The sequence below is a fragment of the Vicia villosa genome, unplaced genomic scaffold, assembly GCF_029867415.1.
Source record: "Vicia villosa cultivar HV-30 ecotype Madison, WI unplaced genomic scaffold, Vvil1.0 ctg.000759F_1_1, whole genome shotgun sequence".
Classification (NCBI taxonomy): domain Eukaryota; kingdom Viridiplantae; phylum Streptophyta; class Magnoliopsida; order Fabales; family Fabaceae; genus Vicia; species Vicia villosa.
In genome coordinates, this window is record NW_026705340.1 from 191694 (window position 1) to 217467 (window position 25774).

The window sequence follows — 25774 nt, forward strand, 5'->3', positions numbered from 1 at the left end:
TATTTTAGTGAACCATGACATTAACTAATTTTGAATGTTTCACTTTTTGGTTATTTTAATGTTAATACAATTTTATGTCATGCAACTTTAATTTGTTGCTAGTATTTTATGATAATTTTTATTAGTTGATATTATCATTTATTATTATATAATGCTAAAAGATAGTAAAAGTATATTATCTAATTTATTTAAGAACATACAAATTTTGAGTAACTTATATGAAAAAAAATATGATGACTCATCATTTAGTCCTTAATTGTTAATAAGCAAAAAAATTATTTGGACAACCCACTACCCAATCCAATCCAATCCAAAAATTAGTGGGTTTGTCCAAACCGGCCCATTGATGTAATGGGTGGTTAATTTACAACACCCAAACCGGAGTGTCCAATATGGGTTGGGTCTTGGGTTTGACCAAACCCAATTCAAACCGGCCCATGTACACACCTAGGTTTTGAAACATTACTATAATGTTAATTAATTTACATAGTGATGGGTTTGCTCACATATTAAAAAACGACGTTTTGGTTGTTTGTGAAATATTTTATTTAAATGTTTTTTTACTAATTTTGTTTTTTCCGTTTTTTAGTAAAAAAATATCTTTGGCTGACATGTGACAAGGCACAGTCTGTAATGTATACTGTTGCAGTCACCAAACATGACAGCTTTTTTTATTGAAAGGAAAAAAAGAAACCACTAGAAACCATAACGTTGTTTACGAGGCAGGCGCCCACTTGTTTATGTTTATCACATTTTCAGATCTTGTTGGTTCCCACGCACGACTTCTACATCGAACCGTAAAAGGAAAAAGATACTCCTTGTCCTTGGGTCCCATTAAGACCTGTCTTGTCTTAGAAAATGGACTAATTCGAAAAAATAAATACTAAGCTATGTTTCGTAAGAAAATTATTGAGTTTATAATTTATGTCTTATAACATAAATTTATATGATAATAAAAATTTGTTTGTTAACTGTGTTTTTATTATAAATTTATAGTTTATTTTATTGATTTATAGATTATTTTTTCGACGTTATTTCAAATAACGTTTAAAGTTTAGTATTATTTTTTCTTTTATTTTGTCCTCATTATTTTAAATAAAACTATCATCCTTTATAATTTAATTTATTTTTAAAAAGAATAATTATATATTAAATGTTTTTAAAGTTATTTTAATTATCAACTAATTGAACCCCTAATTTTATTAAAGAATTTAATTAGCTTATTAGCCATGAGTCATCAGCCATCAACTATAAACTATTAACTATCAATCATCAGTTATCAGTCATAAGTTATAAGCTATCAACTGACTTATCAGCCGACCACTATATTTACCAAACAGAGCCTTAATATATTTTAAATTATATATATGAGATAGGATCAAATGACACCAAGGTGTCAAAGTTTAATTTGACACCAAGGTGAGAGGAACAAATATCAATCATCAAGAGAAAGAAATTAATAGCCATTTTCTCTCTTGATGAATCCAATTATTGATATGTGGCAGCCATTTTCAAAAATGCACGTGGGTTTCGAACCCACTCACTTTACGTCATTGCTTTCTTTCAATTCCACTAAGCCATTTATGGTGTTTGATTATTTATTTGCAATGCATGCTATTTAGTTTTTAAATGATGTTTGGTTTTTAAATTCATTAAACGCTGTTTGGTTTTTAAATGCAATGTATCCTCTCTTTTTTTGGTACAGTAATGTATGCTATTTTTAAATGCATTAAAATGTATTATATTTGTGTTTATTAAATGATGTTTAAAATATTAAAAGAAATAAAATTAATTAATTAACTTAATTGTTAATTGTATTTTATAAAGAAATAGATTATTTTATTTTTTTATATTAAAGGAATCAATTTTTAATCAACTAGTATTTTTCAATGTTGATTGTATTTCAAGAAAAAATGAAATATTTTTTATCATTTATACATTGGAAAAAATCAATTTATAATTAACATGTATATTTAATTGTTGATCGTATCAAAAAATTAGTTTTTACATTTAAAATATTTTCGTATTAAAAATAGAATATTTCATATTCTTTATATATTTTAAAAATCAATTTTTAAATCAATTTATTTATATCTAAAGACATATTCCTTTTTAAAAATGTTTATGTTTAGGTTAAATAAATATTTTAACTATTTAATTAACGTGTAATTGAAATATTACAATAAATAACATGTTTATGTTTATGTATATATAATATGTTACATAATTGACATGTAATGTTTATGCTAAATAAATAATATAATTAATAGTGTAATTGAAATATTATAAATATTACAATAAATAACATGTTTATGTAATATATAGTTATCCTATGCAATTGTTAAACAAAAATATGGAATGGCTGAGTGGAAAGTTGCTTACATTTTGATATCTTAGGAATATTTTGTAGAGGTTGAAAGTCCAATAAAGACTCACTAAAGTTTTCAAGGAAGACCAACAATCCGTTCAATCAATGGATAAATACTCTTACATGCGTGACTCTTCACATTTTACTTTATCCATTTTTATCACTATCACTAGTGCTAATCTTCTAGATGCACCTCTGTGATCCATCGCATCAAAGACTTGCAACACCATATAACCTTCTAACTCAAGTATAATTCTGATATGGGTTGATCTTGTATAGCTTCTTCAGGTTTAGGTTCAGGGTCATATTGAACAAGGTTCTTTTAGTCTTGAATGGTTTATTCAAGAATAGATCCATGTTCAGAATGAACAAGGTTAGTATCAACTTTTGGTTGGGGAGTTTCAGAAGTTGTGGACTCCAAATGAATGGCTTGGAGGGGTGTGACACCCATATGCATAAACTCTGTTTCATCAAAATCATAGCTCGTGGTCGATGAAGATTGAAGGCTTAAGGATGTTATAGTATGATATTGAGGGCTAGATGTTGTTTTAGGTTGTTCTTATGGTATGGTTTTCATGAAATGATCATTATCAGTCATGATGTTTAAGGGGGAGAGTTGTTCAGATATTAGAATAAGTGCTAGTTGGTTCTGTTCAGAAGTGAACTAACCAACTAGGTGTCTTGATAATTCATCTAAGATAGATGGATTAAGGATAGTTTTTACTTTCTAGTATATGAGTTAGGGTTTCAAAGTCGTAGGTTGAGGTAGGTTGAGGAGAACTCATAATATATTCTAAGGGTAGATCCATGTCATGAATTGGTGAGGGTGTATGTTCAGATGATTGTGAGGGGTTGATGTTTTAATTTCAGATGAGGGACAAGAAGAATCTAAGACTGACTAAGAGATAAGATCCAAAATATTATCTATTTTTACAGTTTCTACAACATTTGGAGTAGCTTCAACAACAATCTCAATTTCCATAACAGCTTCTAGAGCCTAAGTCTCTGCAGAAACCAATGACACTTGTTGAACCCCAGCCTTAGAAGATTCTCCAGCAGTCTTTAAAATAACTTCATCATCTTCTACTTCTTTGGCTTGGTGCCTCATAAACTCAACATCTGAAGGCCCTCTTGCAACTTTGTTCTTCAGAACAGATGCTAGAAACTTGGCTCTATCATGCATAGATTCTCTAAGTAGGTCATGAGGTTGCTTATTAATCTCATTGGCCTTCCTGACTAAAGGTCGATCATCTTCCTTTTCTTCTTCTTTCTCTTCACATTAAAAAATCATTTTCCTGAGTTTCTTCTTCACAAGAGTAGTTGTGATAAAAAAAGTTTCCTTCAAAGGAGTTTTTCTAGCTGCTATATTCCTTGTCTTGGTAGGCATCAAGACAGTACAAAAAACTACCTCCTTCTTAACCAGTCCCACTGTCTTATTCTTTGGTGGCTTTTGAGTCTCCCTCTGATCTTCAGAAGCAGACACAATCCTCTTCCTTGAAGGCCTGTACATATTTATTGGTGCCTCTGGAATATCATCCATAGTTAAAATAACACTAGTATATTCTATGGTCATCTTGATATATTCCTGAATCACCTCTTGGTTGTCCAGCGTAGAGATGATAGAAAAATCCTCAAATTAGGCAGTCTTGGTACAATGGTACTTCTGATTCTTAGACCAACTTCTGGCTTCATAACTTTAAATTAATCGAAATTGAAATATTTTATTTAAAATTCTAAAAAATTGGAAATGAACATTTTATACTTTGGATTGTAGGAATCATGTGTAGAAAAAAATAAAAAGTAAAATTAAAACTAACATTCTACACCTTTAAATTTTAGGATTCATATGTCCAAACATCTCCAAAATTTAAATTGAGTATTTTACACAATTAAATTATATTTTTTTTGAAAACATTCAAATCTTATAAACTGCATTTGTAAAATAATTCTAATTTTTTTAAAGGGAGTGTTTAACAATTTCTTATAACTAAATATTATAGGATTTAAATATTCAAAATATTAAAAAAGTACCTTTGTATTATTAATTGGCACATGCGGCCCAACTACCCGTCGTTAAATAAGGCCCACACATTTCTCATCCCTCCATTTCATGATTTCTGTTATTGCCACCTTTGCTTCAAGAGATCATGTACAAACTAACTTCAACTTGTACGTAAGTTTTTAATGCTGCTGTTATGGGCAAACTATCTCAATTTCAATTTTGATTCTTTCATATGAAAATTCTCAGTGAAGTTTCAACTACTATGTTGATTACTCTATTGATAGTTTTATAATTTTAATGTTTGGTTAATGTCTTAGATTTTTGAGATGATGTTGAAGTTGGTTTTCAAAAATTCAAAAAGAGAAAATGAGGAAAGTGGATAGATGTGTGTTTGAATTAGGAGTGAACTAATATTCAACCCGGACTTCTAATTCATTTCGGTCCAAATACAATTGGTTGGTTATGATAGGATAAAAAAAATATGGGCACCCTCCTTATTAAAAAGAGTCGTAAGAGCAAAAAAAGACATCCTCCATAATTTTATAAAAATCATTGTGAGAGCAAAATGAAAAATATATCCACCTCATCACATCTTTGTGTTTATGATAAAAAAATTTATAAAAATTATTGTGAGAGAAAAAAGAAAAATATATCCACCTCATCACATCTTTGTGTTTTTGATAAAAAAATCCAATAGTAAAAATATTTATGAAATTAAGAGTAGAGGATCTAAAATAGAATGAGCACCTAAAGTTATGACCTGGATTTTTATTGCAGGAATACTTAACAATTTTAAACGTTAAATGGTATATTTATAGGGTTTGTTTAAAGCATATGACTGATGATGAAACTTTATTTTCCTCTTTCAATACTAAGATGAGAGGTTTTATCTCTTATGGTGATAAAAATAAGGAATTTTTTTAAGGTTTTGGTACCATCGGTAAGTCCCCAAGTCTAACGATTAGAAAATTTATTTCGATTAAAGGGTAAAGCACAATTTACTTACTATAAGTTAACTAAGTTACAAGGGTAACATTGAGACCTTTGATTCTTCTAGATGCAGAGCCATAAAATCTAAATTAAATGAAACTTTATTTACGAGCTCAAGAAGTGGAAACATCTACACGGTGAATTTAAATGAAATTCCTTCAAGTGATATATGTCTCCTGAGTACGATGATGATTCTTATTTATGACACAAGAGAATAGCTCACATACATATGGACCACTTAAACAAGTTGGTCAACAATGTTCTCGTAGTCGGTCTGCCAAACTTGCATTCCAAAAAGAATAGTATAAGTGATGCATGCCAAAAGGGTAACCAAGTAAGGGCCTCTTTTAAAACAAAATATTGTTTCCACATATCGGCCCTTACAACTGCTCCATGTGGATCTCTTTGGCCCATCTAGAACCGTAAGTCTTGGTGGTAACATTTACGTAGGGATGTCAATGGGGCGGGGCGGGGACGGGGGATACATTCTCATCACAATCCCCGACATTGAATCTATTCCCCATCCCCGCTTCGGATCCCCGTTTCGGGGAGATTTTGTCCCCCATCCCCGTATCCGCGGATCCCCGCGGGTCCCCACGGATCCCCACGGGTCATGTGGAGATCTATACATGATTTTTTTTATATATTATTTTAAACCAAATTAATAGTAAAAGCTTAAAAAACAAACCAATAAATATATTGTTTTTACAATATTTAATCTATAATATCGAACAAAATTTTCAACTAAAAAAAATAAAAAAATCATTTATATCACTCTTTTACTAACAATACATATATATTTTAAATTTGTGTATAAGATTAATTATATAAAATGTCAAATAAACTTACATAATAATTTAAAATTATATATAAATTAAAGATATTATGCTATTTTATTCGGGGTGGGGACTCCACGGGGCGGGGGATATTTACGCCACCCCCGTCCCCGAAGTGCCTTCGGGGAGACTTTGATCCCCATCCCCATCCCCGCAGGGGGAAAATTCCCCATCTTTGGGGCCCCAAACGGAGAATCCCCGCGGAGATCCCCGCTAACTGAGGCAAGTTGACATCCCTACATTTACGCTCTTGTAGTTGTGGTTGACTACTCTCTCTACACCTGGACATTATTCTTATCTCAGAAAAGAGACGTGTTTGTTGTCTTTCAAAAACTAGCTAAGGTTATCCAAAATGAGAAAGGAGTAAGCATTGCATCTATCAAAAGTGATCATGATGGAGAATTCCAAAATGAGGTATTCGAAATATTTTTAACAAAAATGCTATCTAACATACTTTTTCAATTCCACTGACTCCCCGACAAAATAGGGTAGTAGAGAGGGAAAATAGATATAAGTAATAGCTTGCGATGATGATGCTCAATGAGACAAATCTTTCAAAATAGTTATTGGTTGATGCAGTAAGCACTGCTTGCTATGAATCACGTCTTCATAAGACCAATTCTAAAGTGTATGCCTTATGTGCTACATAAAGGAAGAAAGTCTAATATCTCTTATTTTAATTTCTTTGGGTGAAAATGGTTTATCCTTAATAACGGGAAGGATATTCTCGAAAAATTTGACCCAAAAGCCAATGAAGGCATATTTATAGGATATTTCACTTCGGGAAAACCTTTAGATTTTTTAACAAAAGAATCCTAATTATGGAAGACTATGTTCATGTTAATTTTGATGAAAATAACTCAAAACCATTGGAAATAAAGGCTATTGATTGTATAGATATAATGGAAAAGACAAACCTGGAAGAAAATGATCAAGAAGTAAAACAAGGTCAAAGTCAAGCTTTAGATCAAGAACATGTTCAAGATCCAAATGAAGACACTCCTTCAGATCATCAAGATCTTCAAAGAGAATGGAGGTTGGCCAAGGACCATCTTATCTCTGAGGGAATTACTTTTCGACACTCCCTTAACACGGTTTGTAACTTTGTGGCATTTGTTTCACAAATTGAGCCAACAAGAATTGGAGATCCTATCGTTGATGAACATTAATATCTTTCCATGCAAGAGGATCTAAATCAATTTGAATGAAACAATATTTGGGAACTCATTCCCAAAGCCTCAACAAATTAAATGATTGGTCCCTATTGGGTCTTTCGTAACAAGCTGAACAAAGATGAAAATATTTTAATAAACAAAGCCATACTTGTTGCGAAGGGATACAATCAATAAGAATACATAGATTTCGATGAAACTTATGCTCATGTAGCTCGTTTAGAGGCAATAAGGAAGTTATTAGCTTTTTCATGCATCATGATTTTCAAAATATTTCAAATGGATGTAAATAGTGCTTTCTTAAACAATTACATCCTAGAAGAGATATTTATTGATCAACCTCCAGGTTTTATCAACATAACTTTTCCCAATCATGTTTTCAAGCTTAAGAAAGCGTTATACGGTCTAAAACAAGATCCTAGAGCGTGGTATGATCGTCTAAGCAATTTCTTGCTCGAAAACAAGTTTCAAAGAAGACAAGTTGATAAAACTCTTTTTATTAAGAAAATTGAGCATGAAACCTTACTAGTTCAGATTTATGTTGATGAAATCATATTCAATGCTACTAAAAAATCCTCGTGCTAATATTTTTCCTGAAATGATGGAGAACAAATTCGAAATGTCATAGATGGGGGAGCTTTGATACTTTCTAGGGTTTCAAATTCACCAAGCTAAGGAATGAACATTCATAAATCAATACTAGTATTCTAAGGAGATTATAAAGAGGTTTGACATGGAGAAGTCCAAAGCTATATAAACTACAACGGCAACCTCTTATAATCTAGACAAGGACGAGAATGGAAAACTCTTAGAGGAAAGAAAATATCGATCTATGATCGGCTACCTCCCTATGTCAATGCATCATGTCATGATATCATGTTTGTTGTGTGTCTTTGTGCTTATTTCATAGCATCCCCAAAAGAATTACGTCTTAGTGCGGTCAAACACACCTAAGATATATCACTAGAACATAATAAATGGGTTTATGGTACCCTTATGGAGAAGATTATGATTTATTTAGATAACCGGGTACTGATTTTGTTGGGTAAAAATTGGATAGGAAAATTTCCAAAGGTACGTGCCAAGGAAAACTTATTTTCATATGATTATGAATTGAATTTGGAATCTTAAGTCAATCATCGATATATTAATATGATAAAATTTTCCTTCTTTTTTATTCTCTGTGATTATATGTGATTTATGTGCTATGTTTTACCGCCTTTTTATTGTGTCAAAGGGGGACAAGTATACTCTCAGGGGGAGTAAAGTATATTCTTTATTAATGTGAGGAAGAGTTTAACCATTCAAAATTTTATCTGTGTGTTTTATATTTTACCACCTTCTTGATAAATGCGCTGTCATCATCTAAAAACGAACTTGAAAGGAACAGAGTTATGAAAGGAACTTGAAAGCTTCAGAGTTATGAAAGAGAGGAAGTGTGAAAGCTCGTATGATCGTGTCTCTATGAGTGACCAGAGTCCTGTTGAAGTAGGAGAGCAAATTCTAAGATGCTAAGGCAAATCACACCCCTCACACACAAATAGGCACACCAAAAATACTTTTAAGGTCTCTCTATATTTGATAAAATCACCTAAAAATAGTTTTAAGGTCTAGCCAACTAATTAATGGAATATCTAATTGATTGGATGATTTTTTTCAACTAAATAATCAATTAGACCTAAAGATGTAATATGTAATTTTCACTAAGTTGAGTCTAATTGGGACTGTCTCTTAATGATTGGTAATAGCTAAATATCAAAATCTTCTATTTGTCGCTCGAATAATCGATTATTGGAGTTTAATAATCAACTATCCTAATTGATTATGACATTGATTCGGCCCCAAATTATTTCTACTTGAGCCTCATTTTCTCCTATATTAAGGAGGCCTCTGCTCATTCAAAATCACACAAGAATTCAGACTTTTCCTATTTCTTAACATTTATCACTCTCTTCCTCTCTTTTTTAATATTTTCTTCACCAATTGTTCTTTAGTTCCCTGCGAGTGAGAAATGTTCGTGAGATAATTATTATACTGGTGTATTGCCATTATTTTATTTTAAGAGTACGATACTCTTGAAGGTTCGAGTTTGGTTATTGAGATTAACCCTTGAAGAATACTTGTTTGGTTAAAGAACTCAAGATGGTAAAAGTTGTGTTTGGTTATTGATATTAGTCGGCAAAAACTCTACTTGGTTCATGAGTTCATCTTGTAGAAAAGCTCTCTTTTGGTTGAGGGAATAAGCCAGTGTAAAATCTCTCGATTCATGGGCATAACTTGTAAAATTTCCTCTAAAAGCTTGTATCAAAGGTTCATGGGCATAACTTGTAAAAACTCAAGTTATTTAGTAAACTTTCAAGAATATCTCTTGGGAATAGGACTAGGCCAACATTCGTCCGAACCTATATAAGTCCAGGTGTCATCTCTATAACATTATCTCTTTAAATTTTGTCATTTAATTTATTGATGTTTTTCTCTCTGATTTTTTCCATACTAACATAAATTGTTTTTTAAGTAAGAAATTTTTTAAATTAATCACAAATTATAAATAACACAATTCACCTCCCCCTCTTGTGCTTGAGGTCCATTTGAAGAGTATTATAAAGAGAATGGAAACTGAAATGTTTTAGAGGTGATAATGATGGTGAATATAGAGGTCCATTTGAATAGTATTATAAAGAGAATGGAATGGCACTTGAGAAAACTATTCCAAAAATGCCTCAACATAAGGGAGTTATAGAGAGAATGAATCGTATGATTAATGACAAAATCAAGTGTATGATCTCTCATGCAAAGTTATCAAAAGCCTTTTGGGGTGAAGCATTGACAACTACAATGGATTTGATCAATCTTTCTCCTTCTATTTGACTTGATGGTGATGTTCCAAACAGAGTATGGACAAGGAAAGATATCTCTTATGGTTACTTGAGAGTGTGTGGCTGCAGGGCTTTTGTCCACATTCCAAGAGATAAGAGATCCAAGCTTGATAAAAGATCTAAACAGTGTATGTTTATAGGTTATGGTCATGAAGAGTTTGGTTATAGATTATGGGATTCAGTTGACAAGAAAATTATCAGAAGTCGTGATGTGATATTTCTTGAAGACCAAACTATTTAAGATTTTGATAAAACAGAGAAGGAAAAATTTGATGGTAGAAGTTACACCGATGTTGTGCCTAAATCTTCTAGAGGAAATTTTATTGATGGGGGAGATATTCAGGTGTATGATGATAATGTAACAAATGACCAAGAATCTTACACTACTACAAAATGTGTTAACAACAACGCCATGGTCACCACGGTTCTTCACTACACCGTGATGTCATCTCTAAAATAAGGCGCTACCATATTATTTATGTTTTTTGATTAAAAATTAATTTTATATAACAATAGTTGAGTAGCCAACCCTGGTAAAACCATCAAGCTTTCATGGGTTCGAAGCTCAGCGTCATTATATATATTATTCCTTTAATGTTAAGGCACACCTTTTATTTTTTATTTATTTTTATATAAAAAACTTAAAGGGAAATGACTACGGTTGGTACGGTCCACCGTTGTGATATATGTATAATAAATAAATACTTATCATTACGGTTGGTAGATAACCGTTGTGAACTAATTTCCCCATATATAAGCGAATTAACTCTCACTTGTTTACAGTAGCGTCGTTTCCTTCACAATGGAACTTTATTACCTATTTTTTCTCTTCTTCTTCGCCATTAGCCGTGAATATTCGGCTTCATACGTTAAGGTATTTTTCTTCTTACATTTTATTATTGGATAGTTCCCTCATTATCTCGTTTGTTGCATGTTGTTTTTGTTGATTAATTGTTCCCATTTTTCAGATTCGTCTTCACTACCTTGACAAAGACTATACTTTAGCTATGGTACATATTGTTTGTGTAGCTATGGAAAAAGTACAAGAAGCATGAAACTATGATGGAAACTTCATCCACCTTGTATTTTTTCATAGCTTCACAAACAAGATGTTTTTCATGGTTATTGTAGGACTAAACAAGAACAACACATTTTAGTTAATGAAGAAACAACAGCGGCAACAAACTTCATCTAGTTTGAGATACAATAAAGAAATATAAGTATGAAGCTGTTGTGTAAGCTTCTTCCTCCTTATATTTATTTTTCATTGCTTCACAACTAGATGAACTTCAGAATTGATTCCTGTTCCACGATTAGTTTCAATAAAAGGCGTGTTCTAGAAATTTATAATATATCTTTTTCATTGCTCACAAATTTATAATATATGGTTCTGTTGTATGATGTTGTTTGAGTTTATTGTATTCTATGTAGATTGTTTGTTTCACTAATCTTTCATTAAAAATACATTTATTTAAATTGACATAGAAACTTATAATCTGAAAATTAAGTTGTATTTACAAACCAACTTATATAAATAAATGTTTTTCGGATTACTTGCATCTCATCATTCAGTTCACGCTCTTTAGCATTTAAAATCTGATTCAATGACCTGATTCCTTCAATACATCGATATCTTCTCTTATAGTGTAATTTGAATAAAATCTAATTATTGGCTGGGTCTACCTCATTGTCGTCGCTTATCATCGTGATTGTTATGATAAGTATCATAACAATCACGATGATAAGCGAAGACAATGAGAAAGACCCAACCAATAAATTATTGTTGTTCAAATTAATCTAGAATCGAAAACACAACAGGGTACTATTCCAGATAAGGACTAGCAGGTTATACAAATTGTTACAAACACTCTTTATGTTATTTGGTGGGCTAGAAATCAATATATTTATACTAGCAAAGCATTATCTATTAAGGGAGCTATTCAAGAGCTCAACCATCTCAACAATAATGACTATGTACTCAACATTAACGAGGAATAACAAATGAGGGGATATCCATTACCAGAATGGGAAAACTATGGTGAAAAATGTCAAGATCTAGGTTACTGAAAAACGAAAAAGTTATAATTAGAGTAATCAGAAAGAGGGTATCAATAATCAGCTCAACAAAAAGGATGTCATAAGGGTAAATGAAGAGAAGTATGTTATGGTGGATCCAAATCTGTATTGTAAAAAGCAGAGCTCCTAAGGTGGAATAGAGCCTATTTTTTGGATTATTATGTTAAAGGGATAAAGTTTTCACCTTTATATAGGGATGATTAATCTTTGTTAAAGAATTCTTGGGGGCATCTTCTCAATAGAATTTTTTTATACACAGTAAGAAATTAACCCTTTAACTATTTGTTTTAAGAACTCAAATTTCTTACCACCTCATTTTTTTGACACTTTTATTTTAATACAATTTATTTTACACTGATATGACTTGAAGTAAACTATTATATTTTAATTATGATTTTATACTGTATAAATAATCTTATCTTAATTATTATATATTTATTACCTATATAATTAACGTTTTATTGACCAATTCATATATATATATATATATATATATATATATATATATATATATATATATATATATATATATATATATATATATATATATATATATATATATATATATATATATATATATATATATATATATATATATAAAATTTTAATTTTTGAAAAATTCCAATTTTGATTACGATCAAAATTTTCATTGTTAAATGTATTTCAGACCCATTTTATTCATTATTTTAAAAAAAAAGTTTGTTATATTATTAGTAGGGGTCCAAATCGATTAAAAAAACTAAAAAGTTAAATAAATCGAATAATTTTGGATATGTTTGGATTCTCTTTTATAAAAACTGTTCATATTGAATCAAATTTCAAATTAATTTTTCAAAATCGTTTCAAATTGAACCGAACTTCGTTCATATATTTAATATTTTTATTAGTATGATATATTAAACTAATTTATTAGTCATTGAAATTAAATTTATTTAAATACTATTTATTAGTTTATTTATTTATTTTTAATATTTTATTAGATTAAAAAATAATTGAACATTCTCATTATAATTTTAATTTTTAATATACTATTATATTGTATATTAATCTAATCAATTATTTTATAGTACTTTTAATATTACTACTAATATAAAAATTATAATTTATAATTTAAAAATTATAAATTATAAGAGAATTGATTTTGCCATCTAAAAAGGGGTAGTGACATAATTTATTGCCTCTTTGTCACTATTTTTGCATAATCTTTATTATATTTATAATATTTGAATCCTCTCTTTTAAAATAAAATAAATTGCACTTATCTAGATTTGTAGCTTGGATATCAAAAAACCAATCAAAATTATGCCACATTAAATTTGATCAAATTGGATTGGATTTTTAAATTAGTCTTACAAAATCGAATAGAATTGTGAGTAATTTTATCATTGAAATAGATGAATTTTTCTTTCAAAACCGACCCAAATGACATCTTGAACTAATTTTTATTGTGATAAATTTTAATTCAAAAGCATGATAAAGTCCCTTAAATTCATAAGATAAAAACAAAAGATTTCGTCAAGAATTAAACTGAGTTTGAGTTGGCCTAACTCATTCAAACAAATAATGTTAAACTAAATAAAACTACTAGCTTATAAACGACGATGAAGACAATATTGATAATGGTGGTTCAATCAAATGTATTTAGGAAGTAAACTCAACCTTTAATCCATTAGGGTGAACAAGATTTTAATTTTTCTAGTGAAAGTTGTCTCTAATAAAATTGTATATCTAAGGTTAAGATTTGTTCAAAAATTTTATTGTCATAAAGAAATTTTATATATATATATATATATATATATATATATATATATATATATATATATATATATATATATATATATATATATAATTGTCTTGGTCAAAACTCTATTATATTTCCATTAGAAATTATAATATAAAATTTCAATTAAAAAATCTTCTTTTTCTTAATTTATTTGAATATTAATTTTAATTTCTAGTTTAATGTTAATACTCTATATATTATACTTTGATTGTATATAATGGTGGTCAATATAACCTAATACTTAACAAAAGTAATTAATTTCATAAAATTTTATTATATATTATTTTATTTATATTATGTGGGGAAAAAGTGAGAGTTATTGACCAGAATTAAATTTTGAGTCTGAGTTGGTTAACTCACTCAAAAATCTTTTCTGAATTTAGAGATTATAAATAAGAGTTTCTCAGTGCAAAAACAAGAAGTGCAAAAACAACTACAAAGTGTTATTGTATTGCAAGAGAAAGGGGAAGATCATATACTACTGGGTAAGATTCACAAAATTCACTGCAATAAATTTAAGTTTTATTTATTGTTAAAAGAAATAAATTTCAAATAATTTTTTTATCTATAGTATATTTTTTATTTTATATCTATGATTGATTTGTAAATTTTTAAGTGAAAATAATATATGCTTTTATCCAGTGTTATTGTATTTTCTTCATGGGCATTTAATTATTTTTAAGATTTAATCAAATGTTTCTTCCTTGCTGAATTTTTTTCCTAAAAAGGATAAAACAACATATTTAATATGTTAATATTTTTATGTAATTGTCACTATATATTTGATATATATAGTGCCTAGATCTAATGTATATATCTCTGTTTTTAATTTCTTCTTCTCTTTCTCTTATTTTTGTTTCATTAATTTCTATTGTACTTTTTTGATATATTTTTGTTTTTATTTTATTTGTTCATTTTTTAATCAGGTATTAAAAATGGTGAAAAGAAAGAACTCAACCAACAAAAAAGAAAAGGTTGAACTGAAGGTAAAAAAACAAAAATCATGAAGAAATTGAGATTATTGACGGAGTAAAGCTATATCTCAAAGATGGTGAACAAAAATTGACTTCTACAAGTAAGTATAAAGGTGTTCGACTTAGGTGGAGAAGATTCTCGGCTGAGATTCAAGATCCATTTGCAAAGAAAAGAATATGGTTAGGTACTTTTGATACTGAAATACAAGCTGCAATGACTTATAGTCGAAAGATGGACGAATATGAAGAAAGGAAGTTAGCTGAAATTACATCGTTGGATGACTTTATTATTAGTCCATCATGCAAGGAAGAGGGAGAATCATGTAATGATTATGATGATCCTTCCAATGATGATGACAACATCGACATTGGTGGTGGTGGTTCAAATCAGATGCAGTTGGGTGCTCATGATTTGTTAGAAATTCAACCTTAAGTCTATTATAGTGAATAAGATTTTTGTTTCGCAGGTGTCAATGATGAAATTATATATGTAAATTTAAAATTTGCTCAACAATTTCTTAGTCATAGAGAAATTGTAAATTTTTATTTTTAATTTAGTTGTGGGATAAAACTCTATGAGTAAATTAAGTTGTTTATTCAATAAATTAATTATGTATGTCTTTTATTATAAAGTTTTTCGTATATTAATATTTTATCAAATTCAATTCAACAAATAATATATTTTAAAATATAAATAAAAGAATTAATAAAAAAAATATTGCTAATGTTTTTTGTTTGGACAAATGTCAAATACGCTAACTAAAACAATATAAAAATATTCGATGATTGTATTTGTGAAACTTAAAATTTATGAAGGGTTCTAATGAGTAACACTAAAAACACTAAAAAGGTGAAAGTTACTAACAAGATACTTCTTGTTTTGTTTTGGGATTCAATTTATATTTGTTCAATCTATTGTAAAATGTAAAAGAAGTCCTAAGAATGTATTTTTTATAAATTTGGAATTAAATACAATTAATCTTTTATAACACACACTCTCTCTATATATATCTATATATATATATATATATATATATATATATATATATATATATATATATATATATATATATATATATATATATATATATATATATATATAATTTTCACCTTTGAATAGAGATGACTATTTGTTTTAAGAACTCAATTTTCTTACTAGTTACCACTTTATATTTTTAACTCTTCTATTTTAATAGAATTTAATTTTACACGGACTTTAACTAAACCATTATATTTTAATTATGGTTTCATATCATAGAAATACAGTAGAAACTCTTTAAATTAATACTCGGTAAATTAATAAACTCTCTAAAATAATAAATTTGTCCGGTCCCGACTTAGGCCAATGTAAAAAATTAAAAAATTCGATAAAATAATAAGATAATAACTTTTCGGGAGATCCCTTTATAATTTTCAGTCCTACGAAAATCATAAATTAATAAGTCATAGAAATTGAAAAAATAATATTACACTCTATTGAAATATGATTCAATAGTTGTCTGTTTTTCTTTAAAGTTCAAAAGTCATTATTGATTTCCAATGCATATGAACGCAATAGTTACTAATTTACGTTGAGTCTCCAGGTTTGCTGCAACGTAATTCTAAGAGGCATAAACTAATTTTCCTTTTTGTTTGGTATGTACAGTATAATTACTTAAAAACTCTTTAAATTAATAATTATTAATTTATCGATAAATTAATAACTCTCTAAATTAATAAATTTCTCCAGTCCTGACATTATTAATTTAAAGAGTTTCTACTGTAGTCTTATTTTTATTATAAAAATAAAAATTCTATTGGTAAAAAATTTGTTCAAATTTTGACTAAATTTAAATTTTTAAAATCTAAATTCCAATTTAGCATTTGATGAAAAAAATTTCATTTTTAACATTCTCTCAATGTATTTCAAACCCATTTTATTTATTTACAAGAAAAGCAAACTTGTGCTATATATTCGATAAGGATTTTCAAATCCAAATTGATTCAAATAAATTTGCAAATCAATTAAAAGAACTAAAAAGTTCAATAAATCGAATAATTTTGGATATGTCTGAATTCACTTTTATGAAAATTGTTCATATTGAATCAGATTTCAAATTGATTTTTCGAAAACAATCCAAACTGAACTAAAGCGTGTTCATATGTTTAATATTATATATATATTTATATATATATATATATATATATATATATATATATATATATATATATATATATATATATATATATATGTCTCCTTGGTCAAAACTCGATTATATTTCCATAACAAATTATAATATAAAATTTTCTTTAAAAAATACTTTCTTTATCTTAATTTATTTGAATATACTCCCTACAAATTATACTTTGAGGGGTTAAATAAGTTTTCTGTCCCTATAAATAAGCCAACATTTAATTTTAGTCTCTAAAAAACTTTCCTTCAATGAATGGTCCTTCCAAAAAAAATTCATGCATTTTTAGTCCTTCTAAAAAAATCTCGACTTACAAAATCAAATTTTGATTTCATTTTTTTCAAGAAACTTTTTAAAACATTCTTAACATATCTCCAAAAGAATCATTCAAAAATACACACTGATTTAACAGTAGGAACTAAAACTACGTGCATAATAATTTTGTAGGGACTAAAATATGTCATTTATTTTTATAGGAACTAAAAACAAAATTTATAATTTTATAGGAATCAAAAACATATTTAACCCTACTTTGAGAGTATATAAGGTGGTCAATCTTAACTAATACTTAACAAAAATAATTTGATAAAATTGTAAGTTCAATTCTTTATTTCTAATATTTTTATAATATGTGGAGAAAAAAAGTGACTGTTATTGACGAGAATTAAATATCGAGTCTGGGATGGTTAACTCACTCAAAAGACCTCTTCCGAATTAGAGATTATAAATAGGAGTTTCTCATTACAAGAACAAGAAGAGAAAAAACAACTACAGAGTGTGATTGTATCACAAGAGAAAAAATATATCGTATATTACTGGGTAAGGTTCACAAAATTCACTACCATTAATTTAAGTTTTATTTATTGTCAATAGAAAAAACTCCAAATAAAAAAATATTTATATATTGTATATGTTTTTACCCATTATTATTGAATTATTACATGAGTATTTATTTATTTTTAAGATTTAGTCAAATATTCCTTGTTTGATGAATTTTTTTCTAAAATGATAAAACAACATATTTAATATTTTTATGAAAATGTTACCATGTATTTGATAATATATAGTGGCTAGATCTGATGTATACCTATCTCTATCTTTATTTTCTTCTTCTCTTTCTCTTGTTTTGATTTAGTTTTGTAATCAGGTATTGAAAATGGAGAAAAGGAAGAACTCAACCAACAAAAAAGAAAATGTAGAAGTAACAGTCAAAAAACAAAATCATTCAACAACTCAAATTACACACATCAAATCTGAAGAAGTTGAGATTATTGACGGGGTGAAGCTTTATCTCAAAGATGGTGAACAGAAATTGACTTCTACAAGTAAATATAAAGGTGTTCGACTTAGATGGAGAAGATACTCTGCTGAGATTCGAGATCCATTTGCAAAGAAAAGAATATGGCTAGGTACTTTTGATACTGAAATACAAGCTGCTATGACTTATAGTCGAAAGATGGATGAGTATGAAGAAAGAAAGCTAGCTGAAATTACATCGTTGGATGATTTTACTATTAGTCCATCATGCAAGGAAGAGGGGGAATCGTGTCATAACTATGACGATCCATCTAATGATGATGACAACGACGACATTGGTGGTGGTGGTTTAAATCTGATGCACTTAGGTGCTCATGATATGTCAAAGATTCGACCTTAGTCCATTACCATTGGGGGAACAAGATTTTTGTTTGGCAGATGTCTAATGAAATTATATATGCAAACTTCAAATTTGCTCAACAATTCCGTAGTCATAGAGAAATTGTAATTTTCTATTTTTAATTTAGTTGTGGAATAAAACTCTATGAGTAAATTAAGTTGTTTTGTTGAATAAATGAAAGCTTAAATAACTTTCTGGTCTTTTTAAATTGGCATATTTCTTATTTTTATCCCTGTATCATTTTTTCTCAGATAAAATTCTTAACTGTTGAATTTAATTTGATTTTAATCCCTATAACTAAAATTTGCAGGTTTCGTGCAGATTTTAACTTTAGAACTAAAACATAAAGAATTTTAACATTCAAGAATCATTTCCAAGAAAAAAAATATACATGAACGAAAATAAAAAAACACGTCAATTTATAGAGACCAAAAAACTAATTAATTCATAAATTAATTATGTAAGTTTTTTTATAAAGTTTTAGAATATTTAATATTTTATCAAATTCAATTCAACAAATAATATATTTTAAAAATATAAATAAAATATTTAATTAAAAATTATTGTTAATGTTCATTCTAATTTTTTATATTATCAAATACGCATTAAAACAGTATGATTGAATTGGATTCAATTCAAATCAATTCAAACTGTGAGTAGTTTTATCTTTAAATTAGATGAGTTTTTCTTTTAAAATCGACCGAAACCACATCATGAACAATTCTTATTGTGGGTAACTCCTATTCAAAAGCATGATAATGTCCCTTAAATTCATAAAATAAAAACAAACAATTTCATCAAGAATTATACTGAGTTTGAGTTGGTCTGACTCACTCAAACAAATAACGCCAAAACTAAATAAAACTGGTAGCTTATAAATGACGATAACGAACTCACTCAAACAATTAACATCAAACTAAATAAAACTGATAGCTTATAAATGACGATGACGATGATATTGATGGCGGTGGTTCAAATCAAATATATTTAAGAAGTTAGGTGAATCTTTAATTCATAATTAGGGTGAACGCGATTTTAATTTTTCAAGTGAAAGTTGTCTCTAATAAAATTATATAGGTAAGGTTAAGATTTGCTCAACAATTCTCTAGTCATAGAGAAATTGTAATTTTTTTCATTTTTTATTTAGTTGTGGAACGAAACTTTAAGAATAATATTAAATTTTATGAATTAATTAACCAGGTTTTTTTAAAGGTTTTAGAATAATTAATATTTTATGAAATACATTTAAGTTAATAAATAATATATTTTAAAAAATATAAGTAAAACATTTACTATAAAAGTTTATTCTTACAAAGGTCCATTCTATAGTTTTTTTTCTTTGGAAAAAATATATATGCTAAAACAAAATAAAAATATTCGATGATTATATTTGTAGAATTTAAAATTTATAGAGCGTTAAATAGAGAACTACTAAAAATATGAAAGTTGAGAAATAATGTTATTATGATTGAAGATTTAGTTAATTCGAAACAATTAGTAGTAGATTTGATTAAATTTAATTATTTAAAGTGGTTTTTGGGTAATCATTTTGCCTTATGCATGTTATGATATTTTTTTTTAGTTTTGTAGATTTGTCCCTGCTATGAAAGCATCTATTTCTTTAGTTTTCATTGTTTTTATTTTTATTTTTTTGGGATTATTTTGTTTGGACTTCTTTTAATTCATTCTTATATTCTCACATTTCATTTATATTGGTCCAAATCTTTAAAAAAAATATAAATTAAAAAATTCTATAAATCAATTGTTTAAAAAAAAAAAATTGGGACCAAATACACTAATGTTTTTGTAGACATGCTCCCAAAAGGACTTTTTTATATAAAAGAGTAAGAAATCAAAGAACTCAAATTCTTTACCATTTAAATTTTATTTAGTTTAATTTTAATATAATTTATTTTATATAGTAAAAAATGATGACTTGAATAAAACCATTATATTTTAATTATGACTTTATATTATATAAATAGTCTTATCTTAATATTTTTCTCACCTATATAATTAATGATTTATTGACCATTTCATATACATTAAAAAATATGTAAAAAAAAATAAAAACAAAAATTTATATATTTGGTCACATCTTGACTAGAATTTAAAATTTTAAAATCCAAATATGAATTTATTTACATTTGATAAAAAAAAATTATCGTTAACATAAACATGTTAAATTACCTTACATTCGTAAAAAAATTAAAGATTCTGTTTAGAATTTAATCTGAGTTCAAACAATAATAACGCTAATCTAAATAAAAGTGTTAGTTTTTAAATAAGACTTTTCCATTGCAAACATAAGAAATGTTCATTTCAAAGATCTTTAGTTTCCGGTAAGATTCATTAATAACTAACTACTTTTTCATAGGGTTAAATACCTTTCACCCCCTGTCATATAGGCGTGTTTTAATTTTCCCCCCTTTAAAAAAAAAAATTGTGATTCCCCTTGAGATTTTTGTTTACGTTTTTTAAAATTATTTCTATTAATATTTTTCAGAAATTAGTTTATTAAATTATTAAAATAATACATTTGAACCTTGACCTCTACCCTTTTAAAATTCAAATGCAGCCCACACACTCTCTTAAAGTTTTCAATTCGATAGCCCAAATGTTACATTTATTTATAAACACTTATTTTGCTTATATAGTAATAGATGTGGGACTATAATATGGCTTCATCCACCATCACTGTAAATTTCACAACACACAAAACATGGCTTCATCCACCATCACCTCCTCCTTCCTCTACACCCAAACTCCAACCTCTTCTCTCACCGAACATCCCCTGTATAATAACATGAATTGAGTTGCTAATGTAAATTGTTGAGTTGCTAATGTTGATAAACATTTGTTCTGCAAATGGTAGCTTCACGTTAGAACCGGACACTCGCAAATGTAGTACTCTCTTGTTTATTTATTTGCAATTTGTCTGCACCTTAGCACAGGATCAATATGGATTAAATAGCCACAACAGAAAAAACTTGAGAAGTAGGGTGCAGTTGAAGGTCTTTTACTCTAAATTTATCAATTAAAATAATATCAATAATTATAAAAGCATTGTTTGAATGATATTTGCCGCATATATGCTAATGTCAGAAAAATAAATCTTTTGCATGAAAGCAGTGCTGAATATGAGGTGTTATAGTTTGTGTACCTCACGTAAGTCCTTCACAAGTTCACGTTGCAAGTTTTTCCCCAATGACCCTGCCCTCCATGCCTGAGTTTTTATGTTCAGGTAAAGGCAGAGACAGTTGAAAGCAAATTTCCACTAGTGATGCAACTAACTCTTCCCTAAATATATTTTTACTTGTAGTGCTACAAATACAAGCTAAAGCATGCATACGATCTGATTCTGCTCTCAGGTTTCTCACCAACAAAAGTAGTCTCTTGAAGAGTGAAACCGTAATTTGAAGCTTTCTAAAAATATGTAAAGATGGTTGAAACCGTCACTGGCAGCCTTGTTTTCTCTTTTATCTTTCCATGTTTTTAAAAACTAAAGGTTGCATGATGATCCTTGATGCAATATGAATGATTTTGATGTTTGATTTGTGTTGAATGATTGAGTATTAAGGAAGTTATGATGATCTCATTTCAGCTTGTTGGTTTGTTTTGAACCGAGTTTAGTCCCACATCGGCTACGGTGGAAGAATAATAATGTTTATAACGCAATACAACAAATGGTTATTGAAATGAAAATAGTTTGAAGGTAATTGGGCTGCACTTGAACCAACAAATGGCTGAGGTCCATATCTAATATTTTGATATTTTTATAAAAACAATTCTAAAAAAAATATTAAAAAATTAATTTTCTTAATTTAAAAATAAGTATAAATTTAAAAAATTAGTTTAATAAAATCATAATTAAAAAACATGACGTGTAATTTAAAAATTAAATAAAAAATAAAATAAAAACCCAAGTGGACGCCTAGTCAGCCAAATAGTGAAATAGTATGAAGATTCCATGGCCAAGTCAGCATGAGGGGGGATGCAATTTGGAATCTCCAAGGGGAAATCACAAATTTTTTTTTAAAGGGGGGAAAATTAAAACACGCCTGGCAGGGGGTGAAAGGCATTTAACCCTTTTTCATATGATTAATTGTATGGCCACTAACTCGCTGACCGCGTGCTACAGATATAATATAAATAAAATTTTAATTTTTTATATACCACATTAAAATTGGTTTTAGGCTGCACTCCATAGACAACGTTGTTTTCCCAAATCGTTGTTACAAGATAAAAAAAAGTTAGAATTTTAAACTAGGGTTAAATATGTTTTTAGTCTCTATAAATATGTGTCCTTGTATTTTTAGTCCCTATAAAAATTTTCTTCAAAGAATGGTTCTTTTAAAATTTTTATGCATGCAATTTCAGTCCCTGTTATTTTCTAAAATTGTAAAAACTGTTTAATTACCCTTTAATTTTTAAATTTTTGAATAATTTTTTATATATATGTTTAGAATACTGTAAAATATTTATTTACCAACTTTTAGAATTTTTTAAAACAAGAAGAATAAAATATGAATTTTTTAAATTTCAAAAAATAATGATAAAAGTAATGAAATCTCAACTTAGAAATTAGATTTTGAATTTTTTTTTTCCAGCAACTTTTTAAAACATTATGAACATGTCTGCAAAATAATCGTTCTAAAATACGCATTGGTTTGACAGTAGGGACTAAAACTAGGTGCATAATAATTTTATAAGGACCATTCATTGAAGGAAAATTTTTTAGGGACTAAAAATGCATGGTCCCATATTTATAGGGACTAAAAACGTAATTAACCCTTTAAACTATATTCTAAATTGAGAAAAAGCGCTGCTAAATATTAACTTTAAAAAGTGCTTTTTAAAAAGCGCTTCTAAAAAGCACTGCTAAAGGCCATACATACGAGAGCATTTTAATAAAGAGCTGTTATAGGCCACACTTAAGAAAGCGATTTTGAAAAGTGTTGCTTAATAACTTTTTTTAGAAAGCGCTTTTTAAAAACGCTGCCATAGGCCATTATATAAACAAATTAAAATTTAAATTAAAAGCGCTTCTAACATTGAAATTGTAATTTAAAAAATAAAATAAAAAACAATTAAAATTGAAATTAAAAAAACAAAATTAAAGAATCAACACCCTGTACTGTAACAAATCATTTGTTTCCCTCTATCTCTTTCCATAAACCGTAGTCCCTACGCGCCGATTCTTCACTCCCTCCAGTTCCCCCCGCGCCTATTTCCCTTTCATCAAAATGGTTCTGAGACTGCGCTCCGCTCTTCACTCCGTCCAGCTCCTTACGCGTGAATTTCCCTTTCTTCAAAATGATTCTGAGACTCCGCTCAGCTCTTCACTCCCTCCAGTTACTATATAAGATTGCAGCCTTTGCATGTATGTTTCTTATATGTTATGTTGTTCTGTGTGTTGTGATGATTTTTCTGTGTTCAAATAATTTGTTCTATGCTTTGATAATAAGCTCGTTTGAGTTTTGGATTTGTGATGAATATGTGGAATTGAGGTGAGGTATAATTCTTGTTGTGATGTCTTGTAGTATCGAAGTTTAGGGTTGATTATAGGTTGTGGGATGATTTGAATCATCTCAATCCCTTTTCCTAAGGATGATTTGGTTTTGAATTCTTCACTTGCATAGTGTAACTCGGTGAACTGACTTTTATTTTTGTAAGTAACCAATGTTGCGGTGAGCAAGAGTCGCCACCGACTTTTATTTTGTCCAATTTTAGGAAAGGTAAAAAGTACAGAAAAAGACCTTTTAAAAAAAAAACGGGCTCGGGGGTAAGTTATGAAAAGGAAAGGTTTAAGCACCCTTTTCATCCGTAGTTATCTACGAGCTCTTAGTTTGCTTAGCTCATGTTTATTTGTTTTGAAAAGAGTTTTTCGAATAAAAGGACTTTAGCTTAAAAGCGTAGCCCTTGTTTTTGAAAGGAGTGTGAAAATAGTTTTGTATTTGAGCAAGCAATCTAAGAGTACTACCCTAATAGTTGGTCTTTTTTATGCTTTTTTAAAATTCCTAAGACTATCCATACGATATAGAAGTAGGTAATCCTTGTTTATATTGGACGTACCGGTCATCGAAGGGTCATCGTATGGTCGTTGAAGGCAACAAGTAGAGGTACCTTTAGCAATTTCGAAGGGACGATCGTCACTTTTTCGTAGGCAACAGTCGAGTGTCATCGAGGGACTTAGTGACGATTTTGTATTGAGGGACTTTTGCTAATGGGTACCTCTACATTTCGAGGGACACGACCTTATAATCGAAGGCAACCAAGAGGGGCGTACCCTAGAGGTGAGTGAGTGCGAAGTGTGTTGATTCAGTTATTTATCTTGAAATTAGTGAGCTAGCGTTCAGTTAATTTATCTTTCCATACAATCCTATTAGCATACATCTAAACAGGTATATTGCAGTTTATATAGTGCGGAAAGTAAATAGCGGAAAATAAAATCCTAAGCTATTACACGGCTTTGGGAGAGATACATAATAGGAGGTGCGGAAAATAAATCCTAGTTAAAACTATTACAAACCAAAAAAATACAGAAATAAAAGACAATATATACAAAAATTTATAAAGGTTTGCCAAATGGTCCAATGCTCAAGATGGTACCTCGAAAAATAAAAAATGTTAGTACAGATATAAGAAATGATTCATGAAAGAAATATTTAATAATATCAATCAAGATTAATTAAAAATAAACATATTAAAATTCTAAAATTACATGACATTTTTATTTTTTGTATTTTTATAGGAAAAAGAAAGTAACATATTTTTGGGAGTTTTCGATAATAGAAACAAAATAAAAATCTAACTAACCTAACGCATTTTTTTTTTTAGTTTTATCAATTGAAATAAAGAAATTAAAA

General features: G+C 28.5%; 1 protein-coding gene across 1 annotated transcript; it reads left to right on the forward strand.

Moving 5' to 3' along the window:
- Positions 1-18404: 18404 nt before the first annotated feature.
- Positions 18405-18905, forward strand: LOC131631034 (ethylene-responsive transcription factor 11-like). Its single transcript, XM_058901793.1, has one exon. The coding sequence runs from the start codon at positions 18405-18407 to the stop codon at positions 18903-18905; it is 501 nt and encodes a 166-aa protein (XP_058757776.1).
- Positions 18906-25774: the final 6869 nt, after the last annotated feature.

Coding starts and splice junctions, on each gene's coding strand:
- LOC131631034 (XM_058901793.1), top strand. CDS start 18,405: ATGGAGAAAAGGAAGAACTCAACCAACAAAAAAGAAAATGTAGAAGTA.